Source organism: Mya arenaria, chromosome 16 (assembly GCF_026914265.1).
Source record: "Mya arenaria isolate MELC-2E11 chromosome 16, ASM2691426v1".
Lineage (NCBI taxonomy): Eukaryota > Metazoa > Mollusca > Bivalvia > Myida > Myidae > Mya > Mya arenaria.
In genome coordinates, this window is record NC_069137.1 from 2,643,644 (window position 1) to 2,670,659 (window position 27,016).

Below are 27,016 nucleotides of genomic sequence, written 5' to 3' on the forward strand. Positions count from 1 at the left end.
GCGCCATTAATAACCTAGACCTAACCCGTCCCTGCGAAATCCACCTTGCTGTAATATTTTATTTTCTAAAACTTCATATTTGGGACGCTGTAACAGTACATCTGCAATCAGTCACAATAAATTGAGGATAAATATATCCTTCTGCAATATCTGGAGTGTCTTTACAGTTCATACCGGCGCAAATAAGACAAGATACCGGTGACCGTAAAGTAATGAATTTCATAATCAGACTGTATCAAATTGAAAACTACAGATGCGCGTTACAAAGGGCCAATAATGAGTACACAGTCGATATTGATTCTCGCGAGAAAGTGGGTGTACGTCAAATAATTATGGCGGACGAATACACGAAAAATCAAGGAAATATTGTTTAAATTGATGATTTTATTGTCATGTTGATTTAGGTTTGAAATTCAGAATTGCTGTTAAATGGATAAGTGACCCTAAAGATGTCAGCGAGCGAATTATACACGAAGGTCAGTATTTCGCGAGTTTCTGACATATCATTTTAATATCAATGTTATGACATTTCATGTTCAATCGATTTGTTGACAAACATGACTAATTTTAAAATGACTTATACGTGTTAGAAAACATGTCTGCATTCTTATTCTGTGTGAATGTTCATGCTAAGTAACTTAAGTAGACTGTTGAAATATTTAAAACAAAACAAACTGTCTCTGTGGCCTAGTGGTTAAGGCATCTGCCTATGGAGTGAAAGGTCCGGAGGTCGTAAGTTCGATCTCTGGCTGCATCATATATTTAGCGATTATCATATCGAGATACAGTCTGTATAATGATGACAAGCTAAAAGATAAGTTTTTTACATGTGTTGATTTTAAAATCGCCAATGGCTGATGGCAATGATCAATCGGTTCCCAAAAAAAGAAGCCAAAATGAAATAATCCGTCCGTTAAAACTGTTTCGAAGTGGAAGAGGCTGTTGTACATTAAATTGACCCTCAACACAGATGACAAAAGGAACATTTTCAAAATATTTTGCACAGACCAATACTGACCTGATCAGACTTCCTCAGTACGTACTGTCAGTGTTATATATATTGTGATATCGTTTATTGTACAATTACATGATCATTCATTTAAACAATAACACTATACCCTATGTCGGCCTATCTGGTATACATGCGCTAAAGGGTTAAACCATTGTTTTCCATACAATATATAATTTTTCCTAGCAAACTCAAAGGTTTGCCCTTAAAAAAATGTGACTGATTGTCTGGTTTTGCAAGTTGAAAATTTAAGCCCTCGCAAAAATTTAAATTCGAACCCTGAGCATGACTAAAAAATATGTTTTACTTATTTACCTCTTTAAGGTTCAAGACATAGTTTTGCATATGTGAACTTAATGCATCAGAATACATCCATACAAATGAGAAATTGCTGGAAGTCAGTTAAAAGTGTCGTGGTACATGTAAGCATTCACCTGACAATTTTTTTTAATTACAAACCCAATGATTTCATCACCAGTCAGGCTATCTTAAAGTCACCTGGGGCAATCGGCTACCATTTATTTTGTACACTGCATTAAAAAATATTTCCATATTGATGGATTGAATGAAGGGAAATGTCAGATTAAAGTTTAGTATGAAAATTGTTATGACGTGAAAATAAATAATTTATATATTAGTAGATACCAGCATGTTATTTGCATATTCTCTGGAAAATAGCTGTTTCCAATTAATATAGTTTTATTTTATGGTCTGACACATTTACGCATTTTTTTTTTTTTCTGAAAAAATAACTAAATGCCATCCGTACATAATTATGCAAATGAAATAATTATAATGAATGCATGTAATAGCCAGTTATTATGGCACCAAAGGACACATGTTTATAAATAGCACATTCTGTGTTGAAAATCTGTTTGAGGGTTCAGGGCAAGACATATGTTGTACAATCTTTAGATAGAGTTACAGTTGTCTCGTGCTCGGCCCTCTGTTTGCATGGAATAACATTTTTACTAGAATCAGAAAAAAGGCGTAAAACCAGTGTAAAGTTTCAGAATATGGAGTTTATAGGGGATATTTATCAGCGATTTTTTATTCAAACAGGGTTGAATGAAAAAGAGTTAATACTAAATTTTCAGAAGGTAAGCTGCGGTTAATATTAATTGGCACAATGACAGTTTCAGTTAGAAGTCGGTACCATATAAATTTCTCAAAACATCTTGAGTAGCTTTTGACAGGATTAAGATAATTTATTTTGTGTGAGGGAAATGTGTTTAATATTTACACAGTGGTCAAAATTAGCACAAGCCTGCAAGCATTGCATTGCTAAAATGCTTTGTGGGCTGGCTCAAATTCTGTACGTACATGTATGTTTTAAGCTGTCTGAGAAATTTGGGCTAGGAATCGAGCTTCACTTTGAAAATACAGAGGAGTTTTTCCCAATCAATTTTGAAAAAAGTCACCAGTCTTATGTTTTCAATTTTTTTCAATATGGGTGGGTTGAAACCATCCGCGGAACATTCTCTTTGCCTCTCAAAGAGGACCCCATTTCAACCTAGGAAATGGACTTAAGCTTAACATGTTGGCTTAAATGAATTTGTGTAAAGTAAATATATATATATAAAAATATATATATATAAATATTCCTGGTAATTTCTATTTTCAGGGTGCACGAGTATGGCTGGCGGACTCCGATTTAGTTTGGCGTGGCGCTGAGCTTTTGGAGGACTTCAAGTCAGCCCCGTGTCAGATTAAAGTTCAGTATGAGGAGGCCGAGGTGAGATAAGATAAGATAAGATAATGTGTACAGAAATATGTGTAAGATACAATTATGTGTAACTTACAGTAAGAAACAATAACCTTTAAGATATGATTAGATAAAGGTTAAGAAAATATCATTTTTATGATGCATTACGCCGATTGTTAAGAACTGTGTTAAAGTTAGCAACATTGTTAATGACAACTTTGTTGACTTAAAAAGGTGAAATATTTGACTATGTTCTCACATATAATGTATATGTAGTTATAAGTTTATCTAAAACTGTTGTTTCAATTCTTGATAGAAATATAGCAGATCTCAAGTGTATCAATAAAACTTCCAGAGCAGTTACAATTTGAAAGCTAACTGAAAATGACTGTTAACAACTTATTTTACTAAACAAAGTTCTGAACAATCGGACGGATAATGTGTTACTAACAGTTTGATAAGATTATGTGTAAGATCAGGTAATAATTTAACCCTTTAGCGCATGTATACGAGATAGGCCGACATAGCTCATTACCAGATGTATACGCATTTGGCCGACCGTATCCATTACTGGATGTAAACGCATGGCCCGCATATTTCAATAGGGTCATTTCAATATTTCAATTTTGCATCTTTCTTTTTGTAAACAATATCCCGGATGTTTATAAAATTAAAGTTTAACCTTTTGTGTATTGATTTTCCCTTGAAAATATCGTCTGCTAAATTGAGAAGGTGTTTATACTCCCAATCGCAGGTGTGATATCCCATTGTGACGTAATAAGACCACGAGCTAAGTACTGTATGGAATTTCCCCCAAATTCATTGATGCGTAAATCATTAAATATATTACGTCAGTTCAGTTTACCATTAAAATCAATTGAGATTATATTTACTTAAAGGTAATATTTTGTTTACAAACAAAAGAAACAATTAGTAAATGAGAAAATGATGGGTAAATTTTCTGTGAAGCTTATATAATGTCCATCATAGTTTTGGCTGTAAAATAGGTCATGTGCAAGCGTTTTGTTTGATCTAGATCTTTTTATTCATACCGGAAAATCATTTATCGGCTTTCTTTTTTTGTAAACAATTTTATGAGGGGGTTATAAAGTTAAACAGACACCTTGGACTGGATCTCTCAGCTGGATGACACCGGATATTCCTGACATATTTCTGTGTATTAATACACAAGAACATAAATTGTCGGCTTTTTAATCCAGATGGGTCTTTTTTATGATAGGGGTAATAAAAATTAGATCGATCCCAGCATTTTATTACCCTTTGGCTTTGATTTAATGCAATTATGACATTTCAAAGAAATGTTACAAATCCATCTTGAAAATTCATTCACAGCTGAAATAAAATAATTTAATATTTGATCATTGACACCATTTATTAGATAATTTAATTATCTATAAAAAATGAATTCACATAAAAAAGATTTGGACACAATTATTTGGAGTAACATTGATTTTAAGGTCATACTGCTGTATTCATTTTCTCATTTTCAAATATCCAGAAAAGTACCTATGCAGATAAGGACTGCTTATCAGTAAGATGGCTATTGACTGGGAGGTGTAATCTGGCCACTTGTCTATGTGCTAAAGGGTTAAACTGGACTGTTTTCAAAGAAAGGGGAGGTGTTTTCAGTGCCTTGACTGCTTTGGTGAAATTGTCAGCGGCGTCATGCTCAAAACTAAAATGCTGGCCTTAGTTGGACCATAACAAAAATAATGAAAGATGCACTCTTACTAGTTACCAAATAAGATGTACCACAATTTATATGATTGTTTTAATTTACAAAAAAGGATCTGATGAATAAATATCTAAAAAAAACAATGGTTCTTATGAAGGGTAGTGTGTTTAATTTGAAAGAAAGGCTTAGAAAATATGGTCTTTCTACCTTATGAGACACTATTTGATCACTGCAAATCTCTTAGGACCAACCAGTCATATAATATTTGTGCGTTGTTAGCTTTTAAATGCACGGTTACAATCTTGTTATAAAAATGAGTAATTAATATTTTCCATTAATGCATTATAAATTTACTAAGAAGGTAAAGGCTTATCACTGAAAATTAATGTTTGTAATACATGTACAGTGAATTTTTTGGTGCAATTTACAGTCTTCAAAAGGCTATTCCCCCTAAATAAAAAGTGAAATAATGTAAATTTGCTATGTTAGCATGATTCTGTAGCTTTCCCAAAGTAAAAAAAAAATCCAATTTGGAAGGAACAGGCCATGAAAATAATTCCAAAAAAATCACTGATATGTTTGTAATGATTTTTAATATGAGCACCACTTTAAAGGTAAAACTAAGTACGAGTGTTACCAGTGACAATAATTATGTGTATGGAAAGAAAGGCTGATAACTCTGTTTAAATGTTATATATATATATATATATATATTTTAAGAATACTCCAAAATAGGATTGTTATTCATGATAATATGTATATCAATAGAGAAGCTGATAACTATAAAATAGTATATAAGTGAATGATTCACAATTTGAATGATGCTTTATGCTGTTATAATTTTACCATTCAGGGGTCTGGAAGGTACAATAGCTCTAGTATTTGTAGTGAACTATTCATTTATTATCCAACAATTTTGCATGAATAGAAAGTCAGACATTGATGAATGTAATCTGTTCCATAACATATGAATTGTTTATTTATTCTGTGGGTTTTCTTCAGTATTGGTGTAATTTAAGTCGAATGTGTTGATTTAAGTTCAGTAAATTTGTATTATTATTAGTTTAGGGAATTGGTTCCAGTTTGACTATTGATAATCGATTCCACTCAAGAAACCGATTATTGATAGAACAATCGGTTTTTGACTATACCCTAATTGTGCAAATTACTAGAGGAAAGAGTAAAAAACAACACACTGGTTGAATCGCCATGATCGTCATGATCGATTATGACCAAAAACAATTGATATCAGGCCTGAATATTTTTAGATATTTCTTCGTTAAAAATATAATTCCTTGCACATCTTAATTTTGACTATGGTTAAACATCATGTTATTAATGTTATTATTTTGGAGAATTGTTTTCCATTTTGTAAATTCAAACCTTGACCAATAGACCGTGGGTTTGATCCCTGGCCGCGTCATACCAAAAGACGTTAAAAGTTGATACAAGTAGCTCCCTTGCCTGGCGCTCGGCATTTAAAGAGTAGTGCTTGGAAAAGTGGTGTACTCAGTACTGGTTTAACCCAGGAAAGTTGTACCCCGTGTATCGGTGCTTTACACCAAGCACGTAATAGAACCAAGGGGTCTCTTTGAAAAAGAGCTAGGGTATCGCACCCGGACTTCCTTGTATCCCACCACTGTCTCTTCAGCGTGCTGTCCCTTCAGCAAAAACAAAGGACCCCGTTGGAAATAAGTGCTTGCACTTTCACGGGTTATCCTTGACCGCAAGGTCTAAAGAAATACATACATACATACACTACAGGCTTTTTTCTACCCAATTCAGTGATATGACCCTAGACATTTTGAGAAAATTTGTGTCTCGAAATTAATATTCAATTTTGAGAATAAAATCATCGTTTTACATAAAAAATTGGGAATATTTTTAGTTAAAAAAAAGCTTTTCTGTCTTTTCTAAGGCAGTTAATGAAATATTAGTTTCTTTTCTACCCATTTTGGTGAAAAGACCCTAGACATTTTGAGAAAATTTGTGTCTCTAATTCTATTTTGAGAAAAAAAATCATTGCATTACATAAAAATTTTGGAACATTTTCAGTTGAAAGAACAAGCTTTTCTGTCTTTTCTAAGGAAGTTAATAAAATATTAGTTTCTTTTCCCTTTCAAAAGACCTGAAATATAAATCCTTATTATTTGGAGAATAATTATCTATTGCAACCATAACTTTTAATATTGCATACTGATCTCTGTGATGAAAAACTTAACATCACACAATTGAATTCACCAGTTTGGGAAAAATCTATATTTTGTGGGTGAATTTGGTCCAATGGTCGGACCCATGGGTACTATAGAAAAAGGCCTGCACAACAACGTAATTTGATAGATGGCTGCATGAGTTAGTTTGTTTTATTTTGTTTAATGATTTTGTTTCGTGTCAGGGTGCTTCTTCATTTTCCGCACACTTGCACCAGAAGATATCGGCCAAGGAAACGGTAAAGTAAAGCTTGCACTGTGTGTGGGTGTGGTAGATCTTGTACAATGTAAACTTTCTAGACTTTTCTTGGTGTGATGTTTATTGTGGACTTGTCTCACTCACTGAGTGTGATAATATTCTTCATTGGGGCTAGTCTTTTTAATGTTGAAAATGTATTGTCAGTCATTTTTGTGGTTTTATTTAATTCTTTATGTGAAATAGGAGTGTAAATATTTTATTATTCTTTAACTTACTGGGAGCTCATTTTTATTCGTCGGACATTTAATCTTTTGTTGTTTTTGAGGGCTGGGCAAACCATGGTTCAAAATCACAACAAAATATTTGTTCCTAAAGTATATTCCATAACTATTCACTTATCAACGTTAAAGTCATACGACCAATACTGCAGAAAGCAGACATCAATGAATTTAAGTACCTACAGAAAGGTATACTTTTCGTAAAACTACCAAATTTCAGGCTGATGAACGAATTTGATTTCACATCATCTGCATTGATTTTATATTATTTGTTGATGTTGCAGAAATACCACTCCAACCAAAATGTAATATATATGGCATATCCCTGAAGAATACTTCATAATGATTTCCAGATCATTGAAGAGACTAGCCGCAATGCTTTTTCTACAGTGTATTATTGCTTGAAATGTTTACTATTTATAGCATTATAATAGTATTCTGGCATATTTAGCATATATTGTTAGTAACTAAAGTCTTTACTTATCTGTAATATAAGCATATAGTGACTAACTTTTTTATTTGTCTGTGATTTAAAGCTTTTAGTGAAAACCTTCTTTTACTGTTTTTTTCTATGTTGAAGTTTTATTTTACAGTATAATCCTCTGTTCTTAACAAAATCCATATTTATCCATACATGCATCCACTAACATACGCAATGGCTTCTTCTTGAGTTTTAATACCTTTCTATTATTTTTTTGATAGTACTGATAAATTTAACACATTCTGAATTGTGCAACTATATCTTTCCCTATCGCAGAATATTTTAACTTTAAAGTCGTATTTTATGAATTTCAGTAGATTTTATGATCAGAGACCATGAACATGTAAACTTAAGTATAAGCCAATTTGGTCAGAATGTACAAATGTTATAGCAAAGTTAAAGTTTATGATAAACAGATTCTATTAAATGCAGTACATTTGATGAGGTTTTATGAAAAGTTCTGTTTTGATGGTAAAAATCTATGAAATGCAGGATTTATGGTTAGATTGTATGATTTTTTTCAGAATGATGGCTAGATTCTATGAATACTTCAGGACTGTTTAACCGCAGATTTTAAGAATAATTCAGGGCTGTAAATCTGTAGATTCTATGAATATCTCAGGACAGTACATGTATATATCAGTAGATTCTATGAATAATTCAGGACTGTAAATCTGTAGATTCTATGAATATCTCAGGACAGTACATGTATATATCAGTAGATTCTATGAATACTTCAGGACTGTATATCTTTAGATTCTATGAATACTTCAGGACTGTATATCTTTAGATTCTATGAATACTTCAGGACTGTATATCTTTAGATTCTATGAATACTTCAGGACTGTATATCTTTAGATTCTATGAATATATCAGGATTGTATGTCTTTAGATATTATGAATAATATTTAGCGCTGTTAATCATTAGATTCTATGAATATTTTGGTACTGTATTTTAGTAGATTCTATGAACAGTTCAGGATTTTATATCTTCAGTTTGTATGAGTATCTTAGGACTGTTTATCATTAGATTCAATGAATATTTCAGGACTCAGTAATACAGATAAAGGACAAGGCTGGTCTGCCACATCTGCGTAACCCGGAGATTCTGATCGGAGAAAATGATCTTACCTCGCTCAGCTACCTCAACGAACCTGAGGGTGAGTTGGCGAAATGTTCTTTCATGTAATTTTCAAATTACCTCAGTCTCTTTGTCATATGTCTTCACGACTTTTCTTGTGGTATTGATTGTACACATATGTACGAGAAAAATATTTTGAGAAATGAACAGAAAAGTGACGTACCATGTTTTGCATATTTACAGTCTTTTACATACATTTTGTATGGTAGTGGTTTTAATGTAACCCTTTTAGTGTTCCATGACTTTTTCAGTGTTATGTGGGTGCTTTTCAAAATAATGAGGCAAAAGTGTGACATAGGGGTTGAAAATTCAAACCCAGTTTTCATGATTGTCACCTATTTTACATTGAAATAAATACTTCAAATTACACGGAAATAGCTTTGGGAAAGTATCAGGAAATACAAATAAAAAATATTTCGACCTTAAATCCAAATATTGCAAACATTTCCAACAATATGGGTGATTTATAAAAGTGTCTTATGACAAGAACCTAGAATAAATCATATGCTTTTTCTGAATCATATAATCAGTAATTCGTATATATTTTATATAACCTATTTTTCAGTTTTATATGATCTTTATTCAATGTTGTATCAACAATATTTCAGTGTATTATATAACCTATTTTTCAGTGCTATACAACCTGAAGGTCAGATTCGAAGAGAGGAACATCATTTACACTTATTGTGGTAAGTAATTATTTTCAAATCCAATGTTGATTTAACATTACTCATTTAAAGACCATTTTATCCACGAGTATACAAGAAAAATTCTTTGCATAGAGAATAATGTCTCCCAGCCATGCTTTACATGAGGAGAAGTATTGTCTGTCCATCCATCATCTCACTTTTGTGTACACTCCATATCCAAAGAATTAAGTATTAAACAGTGCTGAAATCATGGGTCATAGAGTCTTATGGTAAAAAAAAGGTCCCTGAAATATTCACAGGTTCTATAAATGGCAAACAGACCAGAGATATTCTTAGAATTTAATGATACACTCCTGAAATATTTATAGAATCTATTTGATAAACAGACCCAAAATAGTCATATATTTTAATATAATGTACCGCCCTTAAATATTTTTATAGAATCTATTTGATAAACAGACCCGAAATATTCATATAATTTAATATAACAGCATTAAATATTCATAGAATCTAATGATACACTCCTGAAATATTTATAGAATCTATTTGATAAATAGACCCAAAATATTCATATAATTATAACAGTCCTGAAATATTTATAGAATCTATTTGATAAACAGACCTAAAATACTCATATAATTTAATATAACAATCTTGAAATATCCATATAATCAAATGATAAACAGCCACAAACCATCGTTTTAAAATATTCATATTATCTGACCATAATTACGGCATTTCATAGAATTTGACCATCAATACTGAACTGAAAAATACTCAATAAGGATTTTTGTCTTCAAGTCTAATGGGAAGATTCAGGAGTATAATTGACATACAAAATGCCCAAATTCTTCCACTAAAATGTATAAACACAGACTGACATTTTCTGTCTTAATGGTAATTTTATGATGTTGTGGTGAGTAAATATTGACCATGTTATGATCTCTTTGTTTTTGAATGCACTGACCAACTCATTAAGATAAATGGGGAATACGGCTTCAATGAAAAACAGCTGTAAGTCATAAAGGTCAAATTTGATATTAAATACTTAATTACTAATATTGATGAAAGTAGGCAACTAGGCCAGTAATTATACTCTTTATAGAAAAAATACATCAGGGTTGCAAAAGGGAGAATATCATTTTTAGCTCCACTGGCCGAAGGCCATGGAGCTTATGTCGTCACAGATTGTCCGTCGTGAGTGCGTGCGTGCGTGCGTGCGTAAACTTTTACTTTAAACGACATCTCCTCTGAAACTGATTAGCGGATTTTGACAAAACTTCACAGGAATGTTCCTTTGGTGGTCCTTTACCAAAATTGCTCAAATGGTTCCGGTCCATTGCACAATATGGCCGCCAGAGCTAAAAATAGCAAAATCTTTAAACGACATCTCCTCTGAAACGGTTCGGCAGATTTTGATGAAACTTGACAGTAATGTTCCTTGGGTGGTCCTTTATTAAAATTGCTCAAATGGTTCTGGTCCATTGCACAATATGGCCGCCACAGCTAAAAATAGCAAAATCTTTAAACGACATCTCCTCTGAAACGGATAGGCAGATTTTGATGAAACTTGACAGAATTGTTCCTTGGGTGGTCCTTAACCAAAATTGCTCAAATGGTTCCGGTCCGCTGCACAACATGGCTGCCAGGGCAAAAAAATAGAAAAACCTTTAAAGAACATCTTCTCAGAAACCGATGATCAGATTTTGATGAAACTTAACAGAAATGTTCCTTGGATGGTCCTTTACCAAAATTGCTCAAATGGTTCCGGTCCATTGCACAATATGGCCGCCAGAGCTAAAAATAGCAAAATCTTTAAACGACATCTCCTCTGAAACGGTTCGGCAGATTTTGATGAAACTTGACAGTAATGTTCCTTGGGTGGTCCTTTATTAAAATTGCTCAAATGGTTCTGGTCCATTGCACAATATGGCCGCCACAGCTAAAAATAGCAAAATCTTTAAACGACATCTCCTCTGAAACGGATAGGCAGATTTTGATGAAACTTGACAGAATTGTTCCTTGGGTGGTCCTTAACCAAAATTGCTCAAATGGTTCCGGTCCGCTGCACAACATGGCTGCCAGGGCAAAAAAATAGAAAAACCTTTAAAGAACATCTTCTCAGAAACCGATGATCAGATTTTGATGAAACTTAACAGAAATGTTCCTTGGATGGTCCTTAATCAAAATTGCTCAAATGGTTCCGGTCCATTGCACAATATGGCCGCCAGAGCTAAAAATAGCAAAATCTTTAAACGACATCTCCTCTGAAACGGTTCGGCAGATTTTGATGAAACTTGACAGTAATGTTCCTTGGGTGGTCCTTTATTAAAATTGCTCAAATGGTTCTGGTCCATTGCACAATATGGCCGCCACAGCTAAAAATAGCAAAATCTTTAAACGACATCTCCTCTGAAACGGATAGGCAGATTTTGATGAAACTTGACAGAATTGTTCCTTGGGTGGTCCTTAACCAAAATTGCTCAAATGGTTCCGGTCCGCTGCACAACATGGCTGCCAGGGCAAAAAAATAGAAAAACCTTTAAAGAACATCTTCTCAGAAACCGATGATCAGATTTTGATGAAACTTAACAGAAATGTTCCTTGGATGGTCCTTAATCAAAATTGCTCAAATGGTTCCGGTCCATTGCACAATATGGCCGCCAGAGCTAAAAATAGCAAAATCTTTAAACGACATCTCCTCTGAAACGGTTCGGCAGATTTTGATGAAACTTGACAGTAATGTTCCTTGGGTGGTCCTTTATTAAAATTGCTCAAATGGTTCTGGTCCATTGCACAATATGGCCGCCACAGCTAAAAATAGCAAAACCTTTAAACGACATCTTCTCAGAAACCGATGATCAGATTTTGATGAAACTTGACAGAAATGTTCCTTGGGTGGTCCTTAACCAAAATTGCTCAAATGGTTCCGGTCCGCTGCACAACATGGCTGCCAGGGCAAAAAAATAGAAAAACCTTTAAAGAACATCTTCTCAGAAACCGATGATCAGATTTTGATGAAACTTAATAGAAATGTTCCTTGGATGGTCATTAACCAAAATTTGTTAAATGGTTCCAGTCCACTGCACACCATGGCTGCCAGAGCTAAAAAATAAAAAAAACTTTATACGACTTGTCGTCGAAACCGATGACCTTTTTTCGATAAAACTTGACAGAAATGTTTGTTTGGTGCTCCTTTACTCAAATTGCCCAAATCATTTCGGTCCACTGCACAACATGGCAGCCAGAGCTATTAAAGTAAAAATTTTTTTTAAATAACTTCTCCTCAAAAATTGATGATTGTATTTCTATGAAACTTGACGAAAATGTTCGTTAGGTGGTCTTTGCTTGAACCTTTTGGCCAGTGGAGCACAGGCACTGATGTGCCTCTTGTTGTTTAACTTCTTGATCTTCTTGTTTTTTTAATATGATGTTTGAAAAATATCAATGAATATTGTTTTTATTCACTTTAGCAAGTTTTGAACCTCACCTGCAGCACCCTGTCCCTTTTCTGCAACACCCTATCCCAACTCAGCAGCAACATGTCCCTCTTCTGCAGCACCCTGTCCCTCTTCTGCAGCACCCTGCCCCTCTTCTGTAGCACCCTGTCCCTCTTCTGCAGCACCCTGTCCCTCTTCTACAGCACCCTGCCCCTCTTCTGCAGCACTGTATCCCTCTTCTGTAGCACCCTGTCCCTCTTCTGTAGCACCCTGTCCCTCTTCTGTAGCAACCTGTCCCTCTTCTGCAGCACCCTGTCCCTCTTCTGCAGCACTGTATCGCTCTTCTGTAGCACCATGTCCCTCTTCTGTAGCACCCTGTCCCCCTTCTGCAGCACCCTGACGCTCTTCTACAGCACCCTGCCCCTCTTCTGCAGCACCTTGCCCCTCTTATGTAGCACCCTGTCCCTCTTCTGCAGCACCCTGTCCCTCTTTTGCAGCACCTTCCTTGCCCCTCTTATGTAGCACCCTGTCCCTCTTCTACAGCACCCTGCCACTCTTCTGCAGCACCCTGTCCCTCTTTTGCAGCACCTTCCTTGCCCCTCTTATGTAGCACCCTGTCCCTCTTCTACAGCACCCTGTCCCTCTTCTACAGCACCCTGCCACTCTTCTGTAGCACCCAGTCCCTCTTCTGCAGCACCCTGTTCCTCTTTTACAGCACACTGTACCTCTTGCAAAACCCTGTCCCTCTTCTGCAGCACCCTGCCCTTTTTCTGCAGCACCCTGTTCTTCTTCTACAGCACCCTGTCCCTCTTCTGCAGCACCCTGCCCTTCTTCTGCAGCACCCTGTTCCTCTTTTACAACACACTGTCCCTCTTTTACAGCACCCTGTCCCTCTTCTACAACACCCTGCCCCTCTCCTACACCCTCTTCTACAGCACCCTGTCCCTCTTCTACAGCACCCTGCTCCTCTTCTATAGCAACCTTTCCCTCTTCTGCAGCACCCTGCCCGTCTTATACAGCACCCTGTCCCTTTTCAGCAGCACCCTGTCTTCTTCAGCAGCAACCTTTTCCTCTTCTGCAGCACCCTGCCAGTCTTATACAGCACCCTGTCCCTCTTCAGCAGCACCCTGTCTTCTTCAGCAGCAACCTTTTCCTCTTCTGCAGCACCCTGCCAGTCTTATACAGCACCCTGTCCCTCTTCAGCAGCACCCTGCCCCTCTTCAGCAGCACCCTGTCCCTCTTCTGCAGCACCCTGCCCCTCTTCAGCAGCACCCTGCCCCTCTTCAGCAGCACCCTGTCCCTCTTCTGCAGCACCCTGCCCCAATTCAGCAGCATCCTGTCTCGTGTTGTCTGGCTAAAACCTCTACACATATTGGCTAAAAGTATTGAGCAACAAACTTAGTATTTGATTTTCATCATTGTGGTATAATGCTGAGAGTATGTAAGCATAAGGGCTGCAGTGATATATTAGTAAACTGATATATACCCATGTATTGGCTGAAGATATTGAACTACAGATTCAGTATTTGATTCTCAGCATAGAGGCACGTACTGTCTGTCATCTTAGTGCAAGAACTCAATATCTGCTCGTATTTCTATATGCAGTTATTCAATTATGCTCTAAGGTGACAGTATATCCCACTGTGTATGATTGGGAGAAACTTGCCTTGCAGTGCAAAAACACAAAGTTTGATGCAAAAGATAAATGTTACCGTAAAGTTTCCCTGTCTAACAGCTCTAGCTGTGTTTATTGAATGATTCATGCTTAAACATGGCAATTTATGATGACGAGACTTGAATAATTCGTCCTGTATTAAGTTAACAATATATTGCTATGCGTTCTCCATTATATTGTTGTAGCCCTCATAATTATGTTACCTCTTACAGTTTTTGAAATAACTTCCTTCCCCGAATATGGAAATAAGTGAAACTCCAGACAGACAAGTTAGAATTTAAACCTGTCTGCCAGGTCTGTCAAGTTAAATAAAATGCTGCAACAATCATTTGCATTGGTTATGTAATTATGTAGTGAAGTTTGGTTTTCGCCATGTAGAACAACTGAAAAAGAAAAAAAAGCTAGGACAAAAGGTTGCTCCATGAATAAAGAAATAAAAATAAGAAACTAGGTAAGTTAATTAAAGTTTTGGGCAAGGATATTTTGAAAATAGCTTGCCCAACTGGACAAGTTTAGCAAAAGAAATCATTTTCAAGGACTATTTAATGAATTATGTCTGTAATTTAGGCCATATATGAAAGAGTGAATGAAAGTTGAATCCTTCACATTATCAAGCAAGGACATTGTAAAAAATGTGTGTATTTAGGACAAACTATAATTATGTTGTGGTTCCTGTAGCATGCTGGAAATGGCTAGTCAGGTTGGGCAAACGTTAATGTTGGAACATTATTCAATTGTGTAGCTAGTACCAAGTGTACATCAATGACAGACATATTCTGACATATATGCTGCCAATAAAGTTATGCTATTAATTAAGGTAAATTAATGTCATCTTGTACAAATACAAGTTCCACATACTAAGGTTTATATTTTAGAACTACCCGTGTTACCCCCCAAAAATAATTAGGGTCAGGCTAAAAACTATTGGTCTGTCGGGTTACCAAAACCACAGTTTTTGTTTGGTCGGCCTTTGGAAAGGAAATTGAAGATATCATTACAGGAAGTTATCAATAGTGTACAAATATTGTTATCTTCCATATGTTGATGACTAATTTCAATTAAGATAGTGCAGACTATGGTTAATATGCTATATATAGTTGTGAACTGGGACAGGACAGAACAGAACAGAATATATATATGCAATTCAATGCTTATTAAATTTAAGCAATCTCATACTTACAAACACAAAACATATATCACATGCATAGGGAATGTTATTATTAATTTTTGATGAAATGCAATTTTGAATAAAAACACTTATAAATTGTTGTGTCAAATTATATATATGTATATCACTGAAAATATATCCCTGGTTCCACAACTTAACAATACTCTTTCTTGAGCTCATGCAGGGGAAATATATTTTCTGCAGTTCTTACCGAACAGAATATACCTTTATATTAATAAGACTTTTAAAAGCACTTAATTGTATACAAGCTGGATGTCTTGCAAAAAGTTAGATTAACAAATATGATATGCTAAAGGACATGTACTATCATTCATGTATGAATTAAAGGCCTAGTTTAAGTCTATAAGTGACCCCCCCCTCCCATAATCTGTGTACAGTACACAACCCCTGTGTATTGATCTTTATCTACTTGCCTTGATCCCTCTTATCAGATCACTGATCTGAGTGTCCTGCTGTGCAATTTTGGAGATTTTATTATAGAAATGGACTGTAAATGGCCCTGAGCCAATAAGCAAATAAACAGGAAATTGGCCCCTACTGTGACACCAGTGCAATTAGCAGAAGATGCACAGCAGGGGATTATCATGCCAAACATTCCTTAATCTAGACCTTAAACATGTATGAGGTTTAAGAAATGTTTGTTCAATGCCTTTTATTTAACGTATCATGTTTAATAGAACTTAAGCCGTATGAAATAAGCATCTTAGATTGATAGTAATTTAAGATTTTGTGTGTTTATGTAAGTTTATCGTATAAAAAATGCTGCTGTGAAAAATAGGAAGCAGCAGACACCAGTTTTTTTACTTCAGCGGTCCATATTATATGACGTCAGCGGTCCATATTATATTTTTAGCGAGGTCCTGACCGGCCGAAAAAGCATGATACGGACCGCTGACGTCATAATTTGATAAAAACTGTTCGTTTTTTATTAAAATACATTGATATACAGACCGATCAACTTTATATACACAAAGAAAGGACACATTTATGTAAGGTATGATATTTCTCAAATATATCACTCACTGACTTAGCAGAAGGCAGAGAACAAAATTATGACATCAAGATGTAAGACTGCAATTCTTCATGATTAAGAAAGGTACTTATTAAACGCAGTAGGGTGATTTAATTGGCTGGGAATGTAGGTTATAATCTAAGTTATTAAAAATGATATACCTTCCCCACTGCACTGACCAGTCTTGTTAGCATTTGATTGACAGCAAGGTTTGACATGTAATTTGTACATAATTATAGGCGACTGACTGCTATATGGGCAAATAAAATCATATCTGACAATTTTCATGACTTTTATGATATCTCTTTATCAGTACTAAGTCTTGTCCTTTTATCTTTAATTTATTTATTTTAACTAGTTTGCAGTGTTTTTTTTTGTCTTTATGAGTATTGTTTCCATTACATATCAAGTTTTAAAAAGCATGGTCACTAGATTTTGATGGTCAGTTTTGTGGTCAAAACAAGAGACATTGATTTCTATCCATTGGATTAAGTGTTTTTAGGCCTTTTTTGGTCCCATTCCCCTCATTTAAAAGTAATATATTTCCCCCCTACCCAGGTAAAAGAAATCCCCTTTAATAAATTCAATAAATAAAAGAAAATAGAGAAAACAGACCTTGTTAACATTTAGCAATATAGTGCCTTTCATGAATATGTCGATTGGTTTGTTCAATGAAAGGTTTGAAAACAAGTTTAACATTATATGAATCTTGTTTAATTTTTTACCCTTTTTGTCAAAACAATGCTATTTTTCCCCTATCAAAGGGCCAGGCCATCATTTCCTCAAGTGTGAAAAAACAACAACACTGGCAGCTTAAATTTGCATTTAGTTGGGGCTTGAATACATAGGACAAGCACAATTATTTATTTTAGTGACTGTGGATATTTATAATGGGGTGTCCAAATATGAGTATAAATATTTTAAACCATGTTTTTTTCTCTCTTGTTTTTTAGGCATCGTGCTGGTAGCCATAAACCCTTATGAGAGTTTGGACATATACAGCAATGACATCATACAAGCGTACAGCGGCCAGGACATGGGGGCCATGGACCCACATATATACGCAGTGGCTGAGGAGGCTTATAAGAGAATGTCACGGTAAGAATTACTTCCCCTTTTTGATCATATTATCTCCCTTTATTGTGGTATACAAGGCAATGACAAACAAGCTTACAGCAGCCAGGACATAGGGGATATTGACCCACATATATATGCAGTGGCTGAGGCAACTTTTAAAAAAAAGTAACGGTGAGAGTTACTTCCTTTTTTTATCTTATTATCTCCCTTGAATGGTGTATACAAAGCAATGACAACATACAAGCATACTGCGGCCAGGACATGGGGGATATTGACCCACATATATATGCAGTGGCTGAGGAGGCTTATAAAAGAATGTCATGGTGAGAATTACTTCCCCTTTTGTCCATTATTATCACCCCTGGTGTTGTGCATATACATCAAGGACATCATTTAGGAATACATTGGCAAGTACATTGACCCACATATATACGCAGTGGCTGAGGAGCATATAAAAAAAGAGTCACAGAATGAATTACTTGCCTTTGTTGGTGAACATTATCTCCCTTGAATTTTATAGTTACCTTTGAAACAAGGAAACATTGACATCATGTAGGGGTTTATCAGGAATGACAGAGGAGCTATGGACTTACATATTTATGATATAGCTGCCGAAGCTTATTACAAAATGTAAAGGTCAGAATTACTTCCCATTCATGTTTTTGACAGATATTCAATATTTTTTTTGACAGATTTGAACAAAATCAGTCTATAAACCTTAGAAAGGAGTCGGGTGAAAAAGTGTCAGCTTTATGTGCTTATATAAAACTTCATGTACATTTGTTACTTTAGACAAAGAAAATTCTATTGGTGACATTTGTTTAAAATTACAATGCTTTTATTGCAGATTTGAGCAAAATCAGTCTATCATTGTCAGTGGGGAGTCCGGCGCGGGTAAAACTGTGTCAGCCAAATATGCCATGAGATATTTCGCCACTGTAGGCGGGTCACAGACAGAGACACAAGTAGAGAAGAGAGTCTTGGCGTCAAACCCTATTATGGAGGTTAGTGGATTTAAATGTTGGTTTTGAACATGGGGCATATCATGAAAAAGCAAACATGCCATATCCCCTGGCCGGGGGAAAAATCCCCCTGATTTTTTTTTTAAGAACTAACTCGAGGAAAGCATCCAGAATAATATGAGTGTGAAATTCCATGATGGACCATGATAACGAAGGCCAAAAATTATTGTCATAAGAGTGTGCTTCTGTATTTATTATTATTTCATAAATGTAGATATTGCACTAAATTTCGCTGCGTAAAAATCCCCTGGTGTAATATCAAAATCCCATGGAAATTAGATCAAAATCTGCGTGGAAGCCTCTCAGAAATATGGCATGTATGTGATCAAAGGCCCATAGCAGTCAGTTGGTCAGGCGGCTTCCTCTAACCCGCTCTTAAACCATTATTTATCTAATTATTACCAAACATGTTTGGAATGATTATTGTCAAAACTTGTTCAGTGGTCCGATTAGCACAAGGCGGAGTTAATTTGTGTTTTAATAGATAAACATAGCAGCATGTGAGCTTGGCTGGCTTTAGTGTATTGATTATATATTATTTAAAAGATTATGTATATACCGTATTTTCTCGACTATAAGGCGATTCGCTTATAAGACGGCCCCCTAACTTTGCCCATGAAATCTGGTGCTTTTTGTTTCGACTCGCTTATAAGACGGGGTCAACTTTTAAGCAAATCTAAAATGCTAAAATTCTTCCTAATGTGTAAAAATGTTCAAGCTCAACGGACAATTATCGACTTTCGCGGTATCTGTTTTTGTTTTACTCAAAGAAAATGGCGGTCAACTGTGAGCTCTCTATTTGGAGGTAGGTTAAAAATGAGTACATAAGTTTGCAGGACAGGTCGTTACTTATCGAAATTGTAATAATTAATCAATAACAACATATGTTTGTTTTAGTTTATTTTTTTATTGAAGACACCAATGAAGTTCTTCGGCAAAATAAATGGCTTCAATAACATAACTGCGAAAAGCCGAGGCATGAATAGGTGTTTGTTTAGCAATAATGCTTTAGGCAATATTGTCCTTTGATTGGCGACGAACATAAAGGATTCATATTCGCATTGTCATTTGTTTGCTTAATCAAATTGACAGTTAGGTACCAACATCATATTAAGATTCCAATTTATTGATTTGATATATCTGTCAAACTACTTATACTGACACGCGCCATGAGAAAAAATGCAGATATAACGGTACACTGTGTGACGTCAGAGCACGCGCGGTGAAGAGATTTCGTGTTGTTGTTTACTTAATTGCCCCATACTTATATCAGCAGACGATAGACTGGATAGATGAATACCCTATGTAAAATTTAACTGATTTTGACTTGAATCTTTTTTTAATATTTTATCGACTCGCTTATAAGACGGGTCCCCTACTTTGGGGGTAAAAATCGGGACCCAATTTCCCCGTCTTATAGTCGAGAAAATACGGTAGTATGTCAATTTGAATGTATTGAAAATAAATACCACTTTCTACTTGTTTGTAACTTCTGCGAGGATCTGCGATTCCAATATATCCAACAGAAATATTATATCAATCCTTATGTTATCAAGTTTAGAATACTCATGTCATCATCTTACGTTGCTAATGTAAAAGGTGTCTCCACATATTTGTATTATGCATTTAATAAATGAGAAGTATGACTTGAAGAATGAAATTCTTTAATCACTATCCAATAACCATATACTACTGTATATTTGTTTTATTGTGTTTCATTGTACTTTTGCACAAAATATATTCTATATTGACAGTACAAATTGTTTATTTATGAAAAAAAATCAATAATTTTTCACATTTCTGGCATTGTAATTTTTAGCTTGGAATTATAAGCTGCTTTTTTATTTTTAAAAACAAATAATTTGAGTTTGAAAATCTGGTGCCAGTGTTCAATACCTCTATAATGTGATGGTCTGGTTTCCTTATAGCAATTAACATTATCATTGTCAATTGGATATTATTTCAGGCGATCGGTAATGCCAAAACAACGAGGAACGACAACAGCAGTAGATTCGGCAAGTACATAGAACTCAGCTTCAGCCGTGCCAATGAGATTATCGGAGCTCATATGAGAACGTATCTGCTGGAAAAATCCAGGTGAGAGTGATTTAGGATTCCATACAACACCACCACCCCATCCCCTTCTCCCCTCGACCTCCATCATTCTCCCCCATCTTATTCACAGGTAAAAATGTAGGAAGGAAATAATTAAAGACTAAACAGTTACCCTTTATCCGTAATCCCCTCCTCCCTTACTTCAACTCCCAATTCCACCCCCCACCCCAAACTCCACACAAACTCCCCAACCTATCCCCAGTGTAAAATCTAGGAACAAAACAATAAAGGACTTGACCCCCCCCCCCCCCCCCCCCCCCCCCCCCACCACCACCACCACCACACACACACTCTCCTCTCCAAAAGATGAAATATTTTTTTTATTTTGTTATCCGGTTGTCATTATTATAAAGGTAAAAATATGATTTGCCTTGAGATAAAACTTGTATTGTTAGCAGCAAGACCATAGAAACTTTTTGTTTAAAAGTTTAGGTAGTTTCTACACGTTTAGTTTTCATCTTTTCAGAGTGGTATTTCAAGCGAGCGACGAGCGAAACTACCATGTCTTCTACCAGCTTTGTGCATCCAGAAATATACCAGAATTGAAAAAGTTCAGCCTTCGTAAGTTGTTGATTAATCTTTTTTAAAAGCATGAAAACTGCATAAAACCAATATTTTTTTCAGCAGGGGTATGTAGGTTATCGTGGATGTTCGGTCAGTAGACAATGTTTTGTTTATACAATAACTTTGACCTAGGACTATGAAACTTCAGTAATCTGTTTGCCTTGGACCAGTAAATAACTGTTATTGTTTCTGGTTTCTGAATCAGTTGGATTTAAAAAAGTTGGCTTTAAAAAAAGAAATAATTATTACCTATTGTCGTTGTCTTGATATTTTTATCATCATTGTTCAAAAACTAAACTTTTATTTCATTGTTAAATGCTTTAGAAAACTAAGCAATTTTTCATTTTTAAACCCCTTAAAAAAACTAAGCAATTTACATCATCGTTGTTAAAGGCCTGAAAAAAAGTGCTGCGACTGTATTGAATTGATAAAGTTAGATTGTTTGAAAAAGGATGCTGAAAAGGGTATTTTAATTAATTTGAATAAGAGTGTCACTTTAGTATAAAATTTAGCCAATTAAAATACCCTTTTCAGCATCCTTTTTATATATAGCAAACATCAATTTTGACTGATAAAACTTTAACTACTTACTAAATAATGCATTTTTGGAAAATAATAACAAGATTTTAACCGTGTATTAAATAGCAGAAATCATAAAAATATTAAATGATTGGTGAATGCTAAAAGATTTACTGTGGTCTACTATAGTCTCATAAGGTAGAAATACAGTGTTTTATGCTTATTTATTTCAAATTAAACTCGGTATCCTTCATAAGAACCATTGTTGATGACATTTATTCATCCTTTTTGGTAATTATAAACAATTGAATTAATTGTGGTAAACTTTATATGGGAGTAAGAGTACATCTTTAAAGGGTATTTAAACTGTCTCAAATGTGTAAATGTATATTAATTAATTCAGAGACTGCAGACAAGTACTTCTACACCAGCCAGGGCAAGAACATTGCTATAGATGGGGTCAATGACGAGGAGGAATATTTGAATCTGAAAGAGGCCATGAGACTACTTGGTAAGATTTATTAAAGGGACTAGACACCAGATGATACAACTGCAATAAATAAATAAAATTGTGATTTTTTTTCTTAAAATTCATATCGTTTCATGTACAATGCATTGAATCTTAATTACTGATGTATCACATGGCTTACAAATGTATCTTTCAAAGTTTTTGCATATTCCAAATTTGTCTACCAGTTTGATTCCAGTTCATTTAAAAAAAACGTCAGTATATGTATCTGTTCTAATCAACCGATTTAACATGCTAAATATACACTCTACAAACTGGAAAACCATTATGCACTATCTTTATACGGGAAAACTCAGCTGAGACGGCGACAAAAATTTATTTAAATCATGTAAAATGATGTATTATGGGCTTCAAACTAGCTTGTATTGACAATGCTAGTCTCCAAGCAGTCATTGTAATAAGACCTTTTAAAGTGTACATGTTGGCGATGTTGTTAATAACATTTTTGCGTTTAAGTCATTTTTTAGCATCATAAAAAGAACCATTTTCATCCGATCTTTAGGAAAAAGGTCAGAATATTTGTCAGTATGATATTTAAGACCACTGTAGGTCAAAAACTGGGTCACTAGGTCAAATCATAGTTCTAAACATTTGTGTTCATAAAAATGGTCTCAGCCAACAGCTGCCAGGCCAGTCACAGTCCTGCCGTTGCAGGCTTGCTGGTTTTGTACTATCTATGTTGTGTGTTTTGTTTTTCCAGGTTTCTCAGAGAAAGACATCATGGTGATATTCCAGGTTTTTGCCGGAGTCCTCCATTTTGGAAACGTGAAAATCAATGAAAAAGATGGCGAGAGTTCTCAAATGGCGGTAAGAAAAAAAAATCAATTATGTACACAAAATATTTTGAAAGATGATTTGACCTTCAAAGGGAGTTTCACTGTCTGTCTGGATCACTATGTGTATCAAATCTTCACTGGCCGTCTGTTTGTCTGAGTGGCCATCTGTTACTATCATCAAATTTCAATCAAACTTAAAAGAATTGTAACGCTGCATAGAAAAATGTGTTGCACATAGCATTTTATTCTCTCACCTCAAAGGTCAAGGTTACTCTGATATTGGCCACATCAGGGACATTTGTCACGTTCCTGTGACAGCTCTTGTGTCTTAATTTATGTTACTTGAAATGTGTAGTGTCTTTTTAGTTGAAATGTGATATTGCATGTTTTTGTTTCTTACTTTTTGAATGGCTGTTTTCATTTAAAGCTAAGCATGACAGAACATTTGAACGTTTCATTAACCTAAGGGGCATATTATAACACTAATTCTCTAGAACAATGACATTAACTTTAAGTTTGTTAAAATAGGTTGGATTAACTTAAATATTTATAAATTATATTTTCATTTCTTAGTTTATTGGCTAAAACCTTTAGTGGATTACGTACATAACATTTTGGAAATGGATTAATCATTAGCCATGGAAGGCAATGACATCATCAGTTTATGTGATAGACATCATCACTATCTGTATCAATTCACCACTTAATGTATGACCTCATCACTATATGTGTATGACATCATCAGTTAATGTGTATGACAACATCAGTTAATGTGTATGACTTCATCAGTTAATGTGTATGAACTCATCAGTAAATGTGTATGACATCATCAGTTTATGGGAATGACATTTGTTTTTGTGTGTATGACATTCGCTGTTTATGGGTATGACATCATAAATTAGTGTGTATGACATCATCAGTTTATGTGTACTCTCTAACAGGAAGGTGAAGATGCAGGGTGTTTTATACATGTAAGTGGTAACCATAGAAACACAACAGGTTTGTTTGCTTGTGGGTTGTGGTGGCTATTTTAATATCCCGAAAATAGAAAAAAATTGATTGTTATTACAAACGTTGAAATTTTATGTTTATTTTTTAAATTTGATAAAAGTAATGAGATCTATCAAAAACTTATCGAGATTTTACTTGCTGCCTCATCCAATTTGGATTTCGTTGAAGACCAGATGAAAATGCAGCCAACCAGATCTCTCTCAGGGGTCGACACTAACTCTGAATCCCAGGGATCCTGAAGGGACACCAACAATTGAAACTTATTACTCATTCCGGAAGTTTTGTGTCCCTTTTTATTAGATTGTCGTTTATAAGTTATACACAAATTTTCACTTAAAGATATATTTACATGACTTAAATGATTAAAGTCATCGGAATACATGACAGGGAGGTTCTTGGGCCCTTTTGTTTCTAACTTTGACATTTTCTACAAATTTTAGGTTTTCGAAGTTACAACTAAGATTATATTTTGATATGGTGCCTAGGTGTCCCTGCATGAAATCCAGGGACACCGTTAGTGTCGGACACTGCCTTATATACAGTGTGTGAAAACTACTGCTTCAGATATGCCCTACAGTATTTGTGTTGTCTAAAATATTCTTCATTAGCTGATCAATACCTAATTTATTAAACAAGTTTTCAACCTTTGATAAAAATGAGTCAAAAATATGAAATATAGCAGCATAATTTTTTTTCATAACTTTTTTAATTTTTTTATTTTGTTTTTGCACCAATCAAATAATTCACCAATTAAATTGTTTTTTTTAGAAATTAATATCTTATAATTAATATCCACTATTCGATTTTCAAAGCACAGTTTTTAATAACATAATTGTATAACTGTTAGTTTAGTGCTTAATATGTTGACTTCTTTGTAAATATTTTCTTTATTACATAATATTTGCTGCTATTACACTCAACATCAAGTTTGCTTACAGTAATAAAAAAATATAGAATTGCAAGACATAAAATGGTAGTAAAGGTTCTGAAAGTAAATGAAGAAACAGAAAATTTTGAAAACAAAGTTTCATGAGTTGAGATAAATGTCAAAACACATTAATGATAAATAGTATATTAAATGATATAGCTGCCTGTTTCACCTGTTTTATGCTGGTGAAAATATAAAATGTGCATGATGTTTTTTTGTAGAGCCCCTATTGTGAGCTTTAAATCCCAAAGGCTTAAAAAGCAGTAAGAGAATGCTTCAAACAATGGTCACACCCATGTCCTTATGTAAAGTGTGTGTATACCACATTATAATTTACGTCACGTTTGCAACATCAGAAGACAACATTTTGTTTAAAATGAAGACTTGAAACAAAGGTAACTCTTCGATTACTACACCATTTTAAATGAAACAAAAGGCAGTCTATGCTGTTAATTAAAGAGCCCTGCTTTCGTTTTATTTCCGGAGTTTGATAAAATGGTAAGTTTCATCAGACACTTCGACAAACTTGTTTTCAAAATAATGTTTTAACAGTGCTCCGTCAGACGGCTGTTTTGGGTTTATTGAATTTTCTATTAGGAAACCCCCAATCAAACTCTGGTAAAAGGCAGAAGGCGGGTTCCGTAAGAGGAGTAGACTGCGCTATGTTTCATTTAAAATGGTGAAGAAATCGTGAAGTATTCTTGTAATGTTTAAAGTCTTTATTCCAATATTGCCTTCTGACGTAGCATTTATGATGCAATTTATCACGTGGTATACACATACTGTGTTAGCTTGCTTGGGGGGATAAAAAAAACCTGAAACTTGTATATGAATGTGCAGTAACGTACTAATACTAACAATATGTTTGAATATTGGTACCCAAATGAGTAAACCTAAGAAAAATATATAAATAACGTTTTTTGTAAAGCTTAATATGGAAGCTTTCAGAAGATTTTGTTTTATTTTTTGAGAGGAACATAATGCCACCAATGGCCATATGTGTGCTTGTTGGGGGGGAGGTGGGGGGGGGGGGGGGGGGTAAATACTGAAAATTGTATATGAATGTGCATTTATACTAACAATATGTTGGAATGCTGGTACCCAAAAGAGTAAACCTAAGAAATATATATGAATTATATGCTTTGTATTTTAGCTTAGTAGGGAAGCTTTCAGAAGATTTTTTTTAATTTTATTGGGAGAGACATAATGGAACTAACATTTTCATACTGAATGCTGCTACTAACTGAAGGGTATGACGTGTAATGATTATATATGACGAAGTCCGCGAAAATGAGTCGTGAAAAGGTAAAAGTGACACGGTAATTTTTGCACAATATTGTGCCTAGTCCATTGTCAATCAGTGCTATTTTGATTTTTTTGTTTTTAAAAATAATCTTGAATTTCATTGTTTTGTTTTTTTATCATCCTTTTGGGGGCTGAATTACGACCCCATTCCCGTCCTTAAAAAGAATGCATATTTTTCCCCTATCCAGGAAAAAAAACTGGTAATAACTTTTTAAATATATATATTTTGAGAAGCATTGTACTCTAACATTTTAATAGCAGATGTAGAAATTTTGTGCCCTTCATGAATATGTTATTATGTTTGTTAAATAAAAGGCTTGAAAACAAGTTGAACGTAATATGAACTATTTATTTCCCCCTTTTTACCAAAAAGCACTATTTTCCCCCTATCAAAAGAGCGCGCCACCATTTCCTTAAAAAATGGAGAAAAAAATCCCCTGAATTAAAATATTAAACATTTTTAAAAAAAAATTCTACAATCTAAT

General features: G+C 34.6%; 1 protein-coding gene across 4 annotated transcripts in view; it reads left to right on the forward strand.

The window, feature by feature from the left end:
- The first annotated feature begins 329 nt into the window (after positions 1 to 329).
- The window catches only part of LOC128222244 (unconventional myosin-Va-like), an 87,342-nt gene continuing 60,655 nt past the window's right edge, over positions 330 to 27,016 (forward strand). For 3 of the 4 annotated variants that reach the window (XM_052931197.1, XM_052931200.1, XM_052931201.1), the window contains exons 1-12: positions 330 to 476; positions 2,634 to 2,744; positions 6,806 to 6,859; positions 8,627 to 8,738; positions 9,352 to 9,408; positions 17,639 to 17,783; positions 18,610 to 18,766; positions 20,751 to 20,881; positions 21,366 to 21,460; positions 22,386 to 22,493; positions 23,212 to 23,318; positions 24,229 to 24,258. In XM_052931197.1, coding sequence (XP_052787157.1) covers positions 450 to 476; positions 2,634 to 2,744; positions 6,806 to 6,859; positions 8,627 to 8,738; positions 9,352 to 9,408; positions 17,639 to 17,783; positions 18,610 to 18,766; positions 20,751 to 20,881; positions 21,366 to 21,460; positions 22,386 to 22,493; positions 23,212 to 23,318; positions 24,229 to 24,258 — 1,134 coding nt within the window. In that variant the 5' untranslated portion in view covers positions 330 to 449. The remainder of the gene's footprint in view (positions 477 to 2,633; positions 2,745 to 6,805; positions 6,860 to 8,626; positions 8,739 to 9,351; positions 9,409 to 17,638; positions 17,784 to 18,609; positions 18,767 to 20,750; positions 20,882 to 21,365; positions 21,461 to 22,385; positions 22,494 to 23,211; positions 23,319 to 24,228; positions 24,259 to 27,016) is intronic. The other variant, XM_052931198.1, reaches the window with a different exon arrangement.